We start from the raw sequence: 13,862 nt of genomic DNA on the forward strand, positions 1-13,862 counted from the left end.
TTCTACACAATTGCACTCATTTTATATGCCAGCAAGGTAATGCTCAAAATGCTTCAAGCTAGGCTTCAACAGTATGTGAATTGAGAACATCCAGATGGATAAGCTGGATTTAGAAAAAACATGAACAAGAGATCAAATTGCCAACATCCGCTGGATCACAGAAGAAGTAAGAGAATTCCAGAAAACATCTACTTCTGCTTCATTGACTATGCGAAAGCTTTGTGTGGATCACAACAAACTGTGGAAAATTGTGAGAGAGATGGGAATACCAGACCACCTGACCTGCCTCCTGAGAAATCTGTATGCAGGTCAGGAAGCAACAGTTAGAACTGGACATGGAACAATGAACTGGTTCCAAATTGGGAAAGGAAGACATCAAGGCTGTATATTGTCCCCTGCTTATTTAATTTATATGCAGATAACATCATGCAAAATGCCAGATTGGATGAAGCTCAACCTGGAATAAAGATTGCCAGGAGAAATATCAATAATCTCAGATATGCAGATGACACCACCCTGATGGCAGAAAGCAAAGAGGAACTAAAGAGCCTCTTGATGAAAGTGAAAAGGAGAGTGAAAAAGCTGGCTTAATACTCAAAATTCAAAAAGCTAAGATCATGGCATCCAGTCCCATCTCTTCATGGCAAATAAAAGGGGAAACAGTTGTAACAGGGAGAGACTTTATTTCCTTGGACTCCAAAATCAATGCAGAGGGTTACTACAGCCATGAAAACAAAAGATGCTTCCTCCTTGGAAGGTAAGCAATGACAAACGTAGACAGCATGTTAAAAAGCAGAGACATTACTTTGCCAACAAAGGCCCATCTAGTCAAAGCTATGGTTTTTCCAGTAGTTATGTATGGATGTAAGAGTTGGACCATAAAGAAGGCTGAGTGCCAAAGAATTCATGCTTTTGAAGTGTGGTGCTGGAGAAGACTCTTGAGAGTCCCTTGAACAGCAAGGAGATCAAACCAGTCCACCCTAAAGGAAATCAGTCCTGAATATCCACTGGGAGGACTAATGCCAAAGCTGATACTCCAATACTTTGGCCACTTGATGGGAAGAGCCGACTCAATGGAAAAGAACCTGATGCTGGGAAAGATTGAGGACAGGAAGAGAAGGGGTCGACAGAGGATGAGATGCTTTGTTGGCATCATCAACTCAGTGGACATGAGTTTGAGCAAGCTCTGGGAGTTGGTGAGGGAAGCCTGACATGCTGCAGTCCATGGAGTCACAAAGAGTCGGACATGACTGAGCAACTGAACAACACTGCGGTCTCGTGAGAGAGGAAGGCATTGTAGAATGTGAAAAGAGTCCATGATGTGACTTTCCAAAAAACTGTATACAAAGCACATTTACTGTACTAGGCAATAGTTAAAACCCAGATCCTAAGATCTCCATCAGAATAACACTCAGTCAAAAGTAAGAGTTGACCTCTGTCTTTATGAGGAAGGCAGCATGATTTTATACCAGTAAACTGAGAGAGTGAACTCTAGTCTAGAGCGAAGGAGGCAGAGAGCTCAAGAAAGAGGAAGGTTAGAATCATGTGAGTCATCAGGAAGCTTTCTGTCTATTCTCACAAACTCCCATTTATTCCTCAAAAGCAGAGATTGAAAACTCTCTTGTAGGACAGAGACGATTCCAGGAGACAGTCTACAAGTGAAGGAACCAAAATCCCGAGGGTAGATAAGGGATTCTGGAAGGCAGCTGTCCTCAGCCGAGAAGGCCAGGTTCCCATAGTTCTCTAACATCAGGTCCCTGTACAATTCCGGCTAACTGAGGTCCAGGCACTCCCACTCCTCTTGAAAGGCTGTTGCTGAACCACAGAAGACGCCAGGATTCTTGGCCTCTGAAGGAGAAGAATTCGATTCGTGGCCAGAGACCAAGCTTGATCAGTCAGAGCTTTTGTGTAATAGAATTTTATTAATCTCTTCAAGAAAATTAGAGATACCATGGGAACATTTCATGCAAAGATGGGCTCGATAAAGGACAGAAATGGTCTGGACCTAACAGAAGCAGAAGATATTAAGAAGAGGTGGCAAGAATACACGGAAGAACTGTACAGAAAAGATCTTCATGACCCAGTTAATAATGATGATGTGATCACTAATCTAGAGCCAGACATCTAGGAATGTGAAGTCAAGTGGGCCTTAGAAAGCATCACTAGAAACAAAGCTAGTGGAGGTAATGGAATTCCAGTTGAGCTGTTTGAAATCCTGAAAGATGATGATGTGAAAGTGCTGCACTCAATATGCCAGCAAGTTTGGAAAACTCAGCAGTGGTCACAGGACTGGAAAAAGTCAGTTTTCATTCAAATTCCAAAGAAAGGCAATGCCAAAGAATGCTCAAACTACCGCACAATTGCACTCATCTCACATGCTAGTAAAGTAATGCTCAAAATTCTCCAAGCCAGGCTTCAGCAATACGTGAACCGTGAACTCCCTGATGTTCAAGCAGGTTTTAGAAAAGGCAGAGGAATGAGAGATCAAATTGCCAACATCCGCTGGATCATGGAAAAAGCAAGAGAATTCCAGAAAAACATCTATTTCTGGTTTATTGACTATGCCAAAGCCTTTGACTGTGTGGATCACAATAAACTGTGGAAAATTCTGAAAGAGATGGGAATACCAGACCACCTGACCTGCCTCTTGAGAAATCTGTATGCAGGTCAGGAAGCAACAGTTAGAACTGGACATGGAACAACAGACTGGTTCCAAATAGGAAAAAGAGTACGGCAAGGCTGTATATTGTCACCCTGCTTATTTCACTTCTATGCAGAGTACATCATGAGAAACACTGGACTGGAAGAAACACAAGCTGGAATCAAGATTGCTGGGAGAAATCTCAATAACCTCAGATATGCAGATGACACCACCCTTATGGCAGAAAGTGAAGAGGGGCTAAAAAGCCTCTTGATGAAAGTGAAAGAGAAGAGTGAAAAAGTTGCCTTACTGCTCAACATTCAGAAAATGAAGATCATAGCATACGGTCCCATCACTTCATGGGAAATAGATGGGGAAACAGTAGAAACAGTGTCAGACTTTATTTTTCTGGGCTCCAAAATCACTGCAGATGGTGATTGCAGCCATGAAATTAAAAGACGCTTACTCCTTGGAAGAAAACTTATGACCAACCTAGATAGCATATTCAAAAGTAGAGACATTACTTTGCCGACTAAGGTCCGTCTAGTCAAGGCTATGGTTTTTCCTGTGGTCATGTATGGCTGTGAGAGTTGGACTGTGAAGAAAGCTGAGTGCCGAAGAATTGATGCGTTTGAACTGTGGTGTTGGAGAAGACTCTTGAGGGTCCCTTGGGCTGCAAGGAGATCCAACCAGTCCATTCTGAAGGAGATCAACCCTGGGATTTCTTTGGAAGTAATGATGCTAAAGCTGAAACTCCAGTACTTTGGCCACCTCATGTGAAGAGCTGACTCATTGGAAAAGACTCTGATGCTGGGAGAGATTGGGGGCAGGAAGAGAAGGGGACGACCGAGGATGAGATGGCTGGATGCTAACACGGATTTGACGGACGTGAGTCTTAGTGAACTCAGGGAGATGGTGTTGGACAGGGAGGCCTGGTGTGCTGCGATTCATGGGGTCGCAGAGAGTCGGACACGACTGAGTGACTGAACTGAACTGAACTGAAAGTAGAAAGGAGATAGAGAAAGCTTCTGACGTAGACATCAGAAGGGGACAGAAAGAGTGCCCACTCACTAGTGTTAGCAAGGGAGTTATATACCTTTTAATTAGTTATCCCAATGAAACAAAAGAATGTCTGGAGTTTGTAAATATCTTACTAGACCCACTCCCATAATTTACATTTTAAAATAACAGGATTAACCAGAAGGTTTTCAGGAAGGAGAAACTGTCCTCAAGCAGGATACATTGTTGTTGTATAATCCCAGTACAGGGGCTTCCCTGGTGGCTCAGAGGTTAAAGCGTCTGCCTTCGATGCAGGAGACCCGGGTTTGAACCCTGGGTCGGGAAGATCCCCTGGAGAAGGAAATGGCAATCCACTCCAGTATTGTTGCCTGGAGAATCCTGTGGACAGTGAAGCCTAGTAGGTTACAGTCCACGGGGTCGCAAAGAGTCAGACACTACTGAGCGACTTCACCTTCACCTTCAATCCCTAGTACAGTTTAAACTGAGTCGTGTAATTGACTAAGACTAAGGAATGTAGACAAAAATGTCTTTCCTTTCCTTCTCCTTGAGAATTCCAGACCCCTCCCTCCTTGGGGACCCCCGGACTTCTTATCAACCTGCTTAGGAATTGACTCTCTCACTCTTGAGTGAACTCTATGGCCACAGCCCAGAATGTCAGCCGTCCCTGGAATACAATGGACAGATGCCATGTAACTGTGGGAAGACTTCCTAATGTGACCCAAGTTGAAAACAGCAAGTACAGAGAGGTAGTTTTTCAATGAGAAGAGTGTCTGATGGTATACAATAATATACTTTTCTACATAGTAATATGCTCTAGCGTTCTTTACAGCATCGGACCTTGCTTCTATCACCAGTCACATCCACAGCTGGGTTTTGTTTTTACTTTGGCTCCATGCTTTCATTCTTTCTGGAGTTATTTCTCCACTGATCTCCAGTAGCATATTGGGCACCTACTGACCTGGGGAGTTCCTCTTTCAGTATCCTATCAATTTGCCTTTTCATACTGTTCATGTGGTTCTCTAGGCAAGAATACTGAAGTGGTTTGCCATTCCCTTCTCCAGCAGACCATATTCTGTCAGACCTCTCCACCATGACCCGCCCATCTTGGGTTGCCCCACAGGCGTGGCTTAGTTTCATTGAGTTAGACAAGGGTGTGATCCTAGTGTGAGTAGACTGACTCGTTTTCTGTGAATATGGTTTCAGTGTGTCTACCCTCTTATGCCCTCTTGCAACATCTACCATTTTACTTGGATTTCTCTTACCTTGGGAGTAGGGTATCTCTTCACAGCTGCTCCAGCAAAGTGCAGCTGCTGCTCCTTACCTTCGATGAGGGGTATCTCCACACCACTGCCCTTCCTGACCTTCAACGTGGGATAGCTCCTCTAGGCCCTCCTGCGCCCACTCAGCCACAGCTCCTTGGACTTTGGGTTGCTCCTCCTGGCTACTGCCCCTGGCCTCAGGCACCACCTCTGGCCACGGGCATAGGGTGGCTCCTCCCGGGCTTTGCCCCTGGCCTCAGATGTGGGGTGGCTCCTCCCAGCTGCTGCCTGTTGCACTCAATATGCCAGCAAATTTGGAAAACTCAACAGTGGCCATAGGACTGGAAAAAGGCAGTTTTCATTCCAATCCCAAAGAAAGGCAATGCCAAAGAATGCTCAAACTACCGCACAATTGCACTCATCTCACATGCTAGTAAAGTAATGCTCAAAATTCTCCAAGCCAGGCTTCAGCAATACGTGAAACATGAACTTCCTGATGTTCAAGCTGGTTTTAGAAAAGGCAGAGGAATGAGAGATCAAATTGCCAACATCTGCTGGATCATGGAAAAAGCAAGAGTGTTCCACAAAAACACCTATTTCTGCTTTACTTACTATGGCAAAGCCTTTGACTGTGTGGATCACAATAAACTGTGGAAAATTCTGAGAGAGATGGGAATACCAGACCACCTGACCTGCCTCTTGAGAAATCTGTATGCAGGTCAGGAAGCAACAGTTAGAACTGGACATGGAACAACAGACTGGTTCCAAATAGGAAAAAGAGTATGGCAAGGCTGTATATTGTCACCCTGCTTATTTAACTTCTATGCAGAGTACTTCATGAGAAACACTGGACTGGAAGAAACACAAGCTGGAATCAAGATTGCTGGGAGAAATCTCAATAACCTCAGATATGCAGATGACACCACTCTTATGGCAGAAAGTGAAGAGGAACTGAAAAGCCTCTTGATGAAAGTGAAAGAGGAGATTGAAAAAGTTGGCTTAAAGCTCAACATTCAGAAAACGAAGATCATGGCATCCTGTCCCATCACTTCATGGCAAATAGAGAGGGAAACAGTGGAAACTGTGTCATACTTTATTTTTCTGGGCTTCAAAATCACTGCAGATGGTGACTGCAGCCATGAAATTAAAAGACGCATACTCCTTGGAAGAAAACTTATGACCAACCTAGATAGCATATTCAAAAGCAGAGACATTACTTTGCCGACTAAGATCCATCTAGTCAAGGCTATGGTTTTTCCTGTGGTCATGTATGGATGTGAGAGTTGGACTGTGAAGAAGGCTGAGTGCCTAAGAATTGATGCTTTTGAACTGTGGTGTTGGAGAAGACTCTTGAGAGTCCCTTGGACTGCAAGGAGATCCAACCAGTCCATTCTGAAGGAGATCAGCCCTGAGATTTCTATGGAAGGAATGATGCTAAAGCTGAAGCTCCAGTACTTTGGCCACCTCATGCGAAGAGTTGACTGATTGGAAAAGACTCTGACGCTCGGAGGGATTGGGGGCAGGAGGAGAAGGGGACGACAGAGGATGAGATTGCTGGATGGCATCACTGACTCGATGGGCGCAAGTCTGAGTGATCTCTGGGAGTTGGTGATGGACAGGGAGGCCTGGCGTGCTGCAATTCATGGGATCGCAGAGTCGGACATGACTGAGCGACTGAACTGAACTGAACTGATGCTCTAGCGCATTTCTAACCTGAAGAAAACAGGATGACATATGATCCACAAAGCCACTTAGGCTTCCCTGGTGGCTCAGATGGTAAAGCATCTGTCTGCAATGCAGGTGACCTGGATTCAATCCCTAGGTTGGGAAGATCCCCTGGAGAAGGGAATGGCAACCCACTCCAGTATTCTTGCCTGGGGAATCTTATGTAGAGAGGAACCTGGCAGGCTATAGTCCATGGGGTGAGAAAGAGTGGGACATGACAGAATGACTAGGATTCATTCATTCATCTGGGAGAAAAATTATTAAATGTGATCAACAGAGGCATATTTAGTTTTGAGGGTTTTCCTTGTGTTGCACAGGATAAATATCAGTCAAAGCAGGAATATTTTTAAAAAGCACATTGTGATTCAAGAGTTCTAGGGTGGGGCCACAGTTTTTCATCTTGAACAAGCTTAGTTTTAACTAAATGTCTGGTTGATAAATGGCCATTGTGAATAGCAGGGAGGTAAAAGAGCCATGGCAAACAGCCACGGCATCCTGTCCCATCACTTCAGAGCAAATAGATGGGGGAACAATGGATACAGTGAGAGACTTGATTGTTTTGGGCTCCAAAATCATTGCAGATGGTGCTTGCAGCCATGAAATTAAAACGCTTGCTCCTTGGAAGAAAAACTATGACCAACTTAGCATATTAAAAAGCAGAGACATTACTTTGCTGACAAAGTTCCATCTAGTCAAAGCTATGGTTTCCCCACTAGTCGTGTATGGATGTGAGAGCTGGAGTATAAAGAAAACTGTGTGCCAAAGAATCTATGGTTTTGAACTGTGGTGTTGGAGAAGACTCTTCAGAGTCCCTTGAACTGCAAGAAGATCCAACCAGCCCATCCTAAAGGAAATCAGTCCTGAATATTCATTGGAAGGACTGATGCTGAAGCTGAAACTCCAATACTTTGGCCACCTGATGCAAAGAACTGATTCATTGGAAAAGAGCCTGATGCTGGGAAAGACTGAAGGTGGAAGGAGAAGGGGACAACAAAGGTTGAGATGGTGGGATGGTGTCACGGACTCAGTGGATACATGGTTGAGTAAGCTCTGGGAGTTGGTGATTGTCAGATGTGCTGCAGTCTATGGGGTGGCAAAGAGGTGGACACAACTGAGTGACTGAACTGAACTGAAAAGAGCCAGGTACAAATCCATAGTTATTGAACTTTATGCGCTGTACAGATTTTACAGGTTTAATAGATTAGTAAGCAGAGAAAACAATCCTTTTGACCATTTTTGAACCATTTTTGACCATTTCTATATAACTTTCTAAGTTTTTACTTTGTAATCTTGAATGAGCCACATAAATAATTTTAGATTAAACAATATTGCTGTTCAAAATTGTTTGGAATATTTGATCAAATATTCAGAAAATGTAGAGCTTGGGATTTACTTCAGTGGATCTGAGCTCGATTTTATGTAAAAAGAATTAAGCCAACACAGAGACCTTACTGAGCAACTGGATTGAACTGAATGCAGAGACCACTCTAATGGATGTTTTACCAGTTGAGGTAACTGGCAAAAGTATCAAAAACAGAAAAAATGTCATATACTGTTAACATTTTCATGCACACAAACATATACTATTTGGGAGAAAAATGATTCATGTTTATAAAATCAGGAATAGATTTCTGTGCTTAAATCTTATAATTTATTTGTGGCAATATTCTGTATTTTTAAAATACATTAGGGTGCAAAAACACATAATGACAAAATTAGAGCTCTTGGTTCTGAATCTTTTATTCCTTTCAAAATCTCTATCATTTGTGTTGCATTATATTTTAGATATAACATTTAAAGATTCATAAGTAATAACATTCTTGTAAATATTGTAGAAAATACAAAGATGTGATAAGAATTTTGTCTGGATAATGAGTGTGGAGTGTATTACCAATGGAAAAGATCAGACCTGGGCTTGAGTGATGAAAACCTCCATTCTCAAAATGCAAGAACCTTACTAAACACAGGTGAGTGTTCATTTTCCAAAGCAAAGGGAACTAAGAAGGCGAAGTTTGCTACATTAATTTTGGCAGCTTATACACATCCCCCACTAAATCTTTCAAAAATCCTTATTAAAGTCAAAAAGCAGGAACATCACAGTTCACAATATCACAATATCGCAGAAGCACCTGAACCAGGGAACCTGAGGTGTAGTGGGATAAATGTTAGCAGTGATCTGAATCTTGAAAAATATCAGCTTTATACAAAATTCACTTCTTATACAACTTCCATGTTCTGTATCCTAAGACTGCACTTAAGAATGAATCCTTCCTACCAATATAGACAAAGGTCTCTCATACTTTTCTCCTTCTATTCCCCAAACTTTCTGTGGAATTTTGGACCACTGAGGTAATTCTATTCATAAGGACGATTTCTCAATCCTGTTCTAAATGTGTCAAGTTGCATATATATGTAAATTCATCACTAATTTCCCCTACTTCTTTAAGGACCCAAACTGAACCACATGCCAATGAGAATCTCAGAACCTATGTATTCCCATGTTGATCTCTCACAAGGGGAATATTTTCACCAGTTGAACGTCACTCATTCAGGTTGAGAACTCATCATGCTCTATAGAAAGTCAGGATACAGACAAGGGAGACAAGGTTCTGGGACACAAGGGAGAAGTGACCTAAAAAGCCATTCTCCACTATGATAAGAAAAGGAAAAAATAAGTTGTTGATAACCAACTCCACAGGCAGAAAAATTAGAAGCAGAGAACTAAAGGTTTGCAGGTTGCCTCAGTTCAAGCATTTTAGGGGGAAAAGCCGACGCAGCCCCAGACCCAGGACAGAACTGTCATTTCCTCCTCTTCTTCCTCCTGCTCTGTCTTCTCTGAGGATGTTATGCAGCAAACACATCTCTGCATATTGAAAAATACCTTCAAAGGCATCTGCACAGCTCTTTAACCTGCAACTACTTCACCTACAGACAGAAGAACCTTGAAAAGCTGAAAAGGCCCACCTCTCCTGTCCTGTCTCAGGAGAGATTCGGGAACAATTACTTCCTACCTGGAGACCAGCCTTTCAACTTATTTCTTGATATTTTTCCTCCTCAGAGAGAGCTCCTAACCCTCTGCTCACACAGGTGTTGTAAGCTGACTGACTTCCCTGGTCCAAATCCAGCTAGACCATCCCTGCAGCCTCTCCTGAGACTGAAGCCAGGCCTCAGCTCTCACAGATGGACCAGGAGCCACGTCCTTAACCCGGGCCTCCCCTTAGAGTCCCCTGGAGCACTTCCTACACACCACACTGATGCTCCCACAGGACCAAGACAAAACTCTGTGGGGAGGTTATCACTTAACACTGGTCAGGTGATCTTGATAGGAAACCAGGTTGAAACCACTTACAAGGTTCTTTCAGAACCATTTCAGTGAATATGAACCCCTCGAGGTCAGGTCCCCACTCTAAGAAGTTGTAAATCTGCAGGTCTGAAGAGGGGCCATGAATGACTCTTCAGCAAGTTCCCTGTTTATTTTGATGCTTCTCTCCCAAGACCTACACTCAGGAGCCCTGAGCTTCAGCCCTCACACTCAGCACACCTAAGACCTCTCAGGAGAGGAGGTTCTAGGGCAGGAATTTCTTAGGTCAAGCTTAGGACCAAGCAGAGAAAGCTCCAGTACTTGGGATTCAGGTCTTTATAAGAGTCCTTGGGTGAAGTGCTGTGGGCTCCCCAGGCTGAGTGTGGATTGGTCCATTCAAACCAAGAGGAGCAGGAATCTGGTGAGCTCTGAGGATGTCACTGAAGAGGGGCCTGTGCAGTAGACCCTGGGGTTCAGCGAGACTGCTGGTCTCAAGGTTGGTAGTCATCTAGTAGAGGTGCTCACAGGACTGGCTGGTGTGAGTTCAAGGACCTGCAGGCTGCCTCCTCCCCAGACAGACGCTGAGGCAGCAACAGCATGGAGCAGTTCAGGTAAACTCTCAACAATGCTCTGTATGATCCTTCTTAGAACCATCACAGTGTCCCAGCAGTTCCAGTGAGGGGGGAAAAGTACAATGGAGAAATGATGGGAAATATCCAATTATTTGAGGCTTAAAGGCAGTATGGAAACTAATTGTTACAGATATCATCTCTCTGTGCTAACAAAGAGTTTATTCTTAGGTATTTTCCCTTCAACCTTAAATCGGTAGGTTCACAATTCATTACACACCAACTTCATCACAAGAAATCATCCAGTTTTATTAACATGTCATATCACACAGTCAGAATAAAATCTTTTCCAGCCCACTGTATAACTGAATAAAATACAGATTACAAGCATAAACAACGATATTCATTCCTCTGATACAAGGATCTGAGAACTGTGATTCCTACGGTTACAAAATGGAGGTTAATCATTTACGAAACAAGACATACACTAATTACATGACTTTTCTGGGAGGGGTTTCCATATATTTCTAGGGAATCAGAGATGTCTTTATTTGAAACATGTCAACTAATATTCATGACTTCTGTGGATATTATAAAGATACATCAAGATTTCAGTGAACTGTCATTGTATTTTACTTAAAATACAAGTGACATAACTATTGAAAATGTACATCTTACTTTAATATGTGGAATTACTCCCTGAACACTTACCTCATGGTGACCTACAGGGATGTTTGACATGAATGAGTAACACCTCCATTTAGATGTACATGTTACATTACTGTGTCCTTAGTCTTCTAATGGAGAATAAATATAAATGATTTCTACCTAGGATAGAAGGCCTTGTCTCATTTTTGAGACAGCAACCATCAAAAACATAACTTTGCATACACCCTAGAAATGAAGCATAGCAGCATGGAGTAATTTGAGAGCTGAATAACATTTATTTTGGTTTTCAAAATATTGACATGACAAATCATGTCAATATAAACAAAGACATATTGCTAAAAGTTGTACATTTCTAAAAACCAACCTTCATATTCTGAGCCATACTAACATATTAATTTTCTATCTATTTTAACTATGGATTACTATCTACAATACTCCTGAAGAGGAACTTCAAAAAAAAAACAGGATTCATGAAATGCTTTCTATTGTGCGGGCTTCCCTGATAGCTCAGTTGGTAAAGAATCTGCCTCCCACCCCACTATTCTGGCCTGGAGAATTCCATGGACACAGTCCATGGGAATGGAAAGAGTTGGACACAACTGAGCAACTTTCACTTTTTCTAGTGTGCAATTTCTGATATTTATTTAGATTTCATTTTTATTAAATACTTTTCTACATTTTCGTTATGTCATTCCTTATCTTTCTTAAATAAATGGTCTTGTATTTTCTGAAGTGTATGTTTAGGACAAACCTCTTCCATCACTTATTACTAGGGTTTCTCTCTAGAATGAGTTCTCTGCTGTCTAGTAAGGTGAGAGCTCTGATTAAAGCCTTTGCCACTTTCCTTACATTTGTAAGGTTTTTCCTCCAGTATGAATTCTCTGATGTTGAGTAAGATGTGAGTGCTTGATGTAGGCTTTTCCACATTCTTTACATTTGTAAGGTTTCTCTCCAGTATGAATTCGCTGGTGTTGACTAAGAGTTGACTGGTCCCTGAAGGCTTTTCCACATTCTTTACATTTATAAGGTTTTTCTCCAGTATGAATTCTCTGATGGTAAGTAAGACCTGAGTGCCTGCTAAAGTCTTTGCCACAATCCTTACATTTATAAGGCCTCTCCCCAGTATGAATTCGCTGGTGTTGAGTAAGAATTGAGTTCTGTCTAAAGGATTTCCCACATTCTGTACATTTATAAGGTTTCTCTCCAGTATGATTTCTCTGATGGTAAGTAAGACCTGAGCACTGGTGAAATTCTTTGCCACAATCCTTACATTTATAAGGCTTCTCACCAGTATGAATTCTCTGGTGTTGAGTAAGATGTGACTTCTGATTAAAAGCTTTGCCACACTTTGTACATTTATAATGCTTCTCCCTAGTGTTAATTCGCTGGGGTTGAATAAGACTTGAGTGGTGACTGAAGGCTTTTCTGCATTCTTTACATTTATAAGGCTTCTCTCCAGTGTGAATTCTCTGATGGCAAGTAAGCCCTGAGCACCGGTTAAATTCTTTGCCACAATCCTTACATTTATAAGGCTTCTCCCCAGTATGAATTCTCTGGTGTTCAGTAAGATGTAACTCCTGATTAAAGGCTTTGCCACACTTTGTACATTTATAATGCTTCTCCCCAGTGTGAATTCGCTGATGTCGACTAAGGTTTGAGTAAGACATAAATGCTTTTCCACATTCTTTACATTCATAAAGTTTCTTGCCAGTGTGGACTTGCTGATCTTGACTAAGCTCTGAATTCTGATTAAGGGTGTTGCCACACTCTGTACATTTGAAAGGTTTCCATCCTGAATGAATTTTTCTGTGTCTGCTTAGACTGGATGAGTTAGTAAAGGCTTTCTCACATTTCTGACACTTGTAACTTTTCTGCGGATACTGAATACTCTGCTGTTGTGTGAGATTTGAAGACTGATTAGAGACATGACCATATTCACAATTGTAAGTCTTCTCTCCAGTATGTGTACTCTCATTTAGTGGAAAACCTGATGTTTGATAAAAGATATTCCTCCATGTGCTACTTTTAGAATCTTTGTCTGAAGACTGAGGTCCCTGATATTTCATAGGGTTAGAGTCTTGTTCAGTTTTACACTCACTTTCATTGCATGAATGGCTTCTCACTCCATCGTAAATATTCTTGTAATTATTGGGAGTAGAGCTGTTACTTAAGGCCTGACTTCTGTTATTACACGTGAGAAGTTGTTCCGTATTAACCATATTATGATGTGTATTGAAAAATGATGGTAGGATTAACTCTCTTCCATTATTATCAACATTACACATTTTGGAACAGAGAGAAACTGTCTGTTGGTGGAAGAATAATGACCCCTTGCTCACAGATCCCTCAGACTGATTATATTGTGAATTTTCCCCATCATTTTTAAATTTCTGGTTTTCAGACGTGCTTGAATGTATGTGTAATCGAAGCCTGTGTTCCGAGAGGTTTGCAGGAGTACTTGGAGTAGAGACTGGATGACTTTCCCGATTTTCCACATTTCCCTTCAGAGAACGTGTATGTTTCAAAAAATGATTTAAGCCTTTGCTTGAAGACATACACTTCTCTGCAGATGTTGATAACTGAAATGGGTGTTTTCTGCAGTTTGACTCACATTGCTGATTTCTTTTGGCAGTAATGTCCGCATTGTGTGATACTGTCTTGGTTTCTTTATGTCCATA

The 13,862-nt window shown here is 41.9% G+C and overlaps 1 protein-coding gene across 1 annotated transcript; it reads right to left on the reverse strand.

Moving 5' to 3' along the window:
• Window positions 1-12,029: 12,029 nt before the first annotated feature.
• LOC138096870 (zinc finger protein 345-like) lies at window positions 12,030-13,828 on the reverse strand. Its single transcript, XM_068993122.1, has 3 exons — window positions 13,796-13,828; window positions 12,599-12,929; window positions 12,030-12,436 (listed from the first exon to the last, which is right to left on the reverse strand). Exons 1-3 carry the CDS (start codon window positions 13,826-13,828, stop codon window positions 12,030-12,032), a joined length of 771 nt encoding a protein of 256 aa, XP_068849223.1.
• Window positions 13,829-13,862: the final 34 nt, after the last annotated feature.

Source organism: Capricornis sumatraensis, chromosome 20, assembly GCF_032405125.1.
Source record: "Capricornis sumatraensis isolate serow.1 chromosome 20, serow.2, whole genome shotgun sequence".
NCBI classification, from domain to species: domain Eukaryota; kingdom Metazoa; phylum Chordata; class Mammalia; order Artiodactyla; family Bovidae; genus Capricornis; species Capricornis sumatraensis.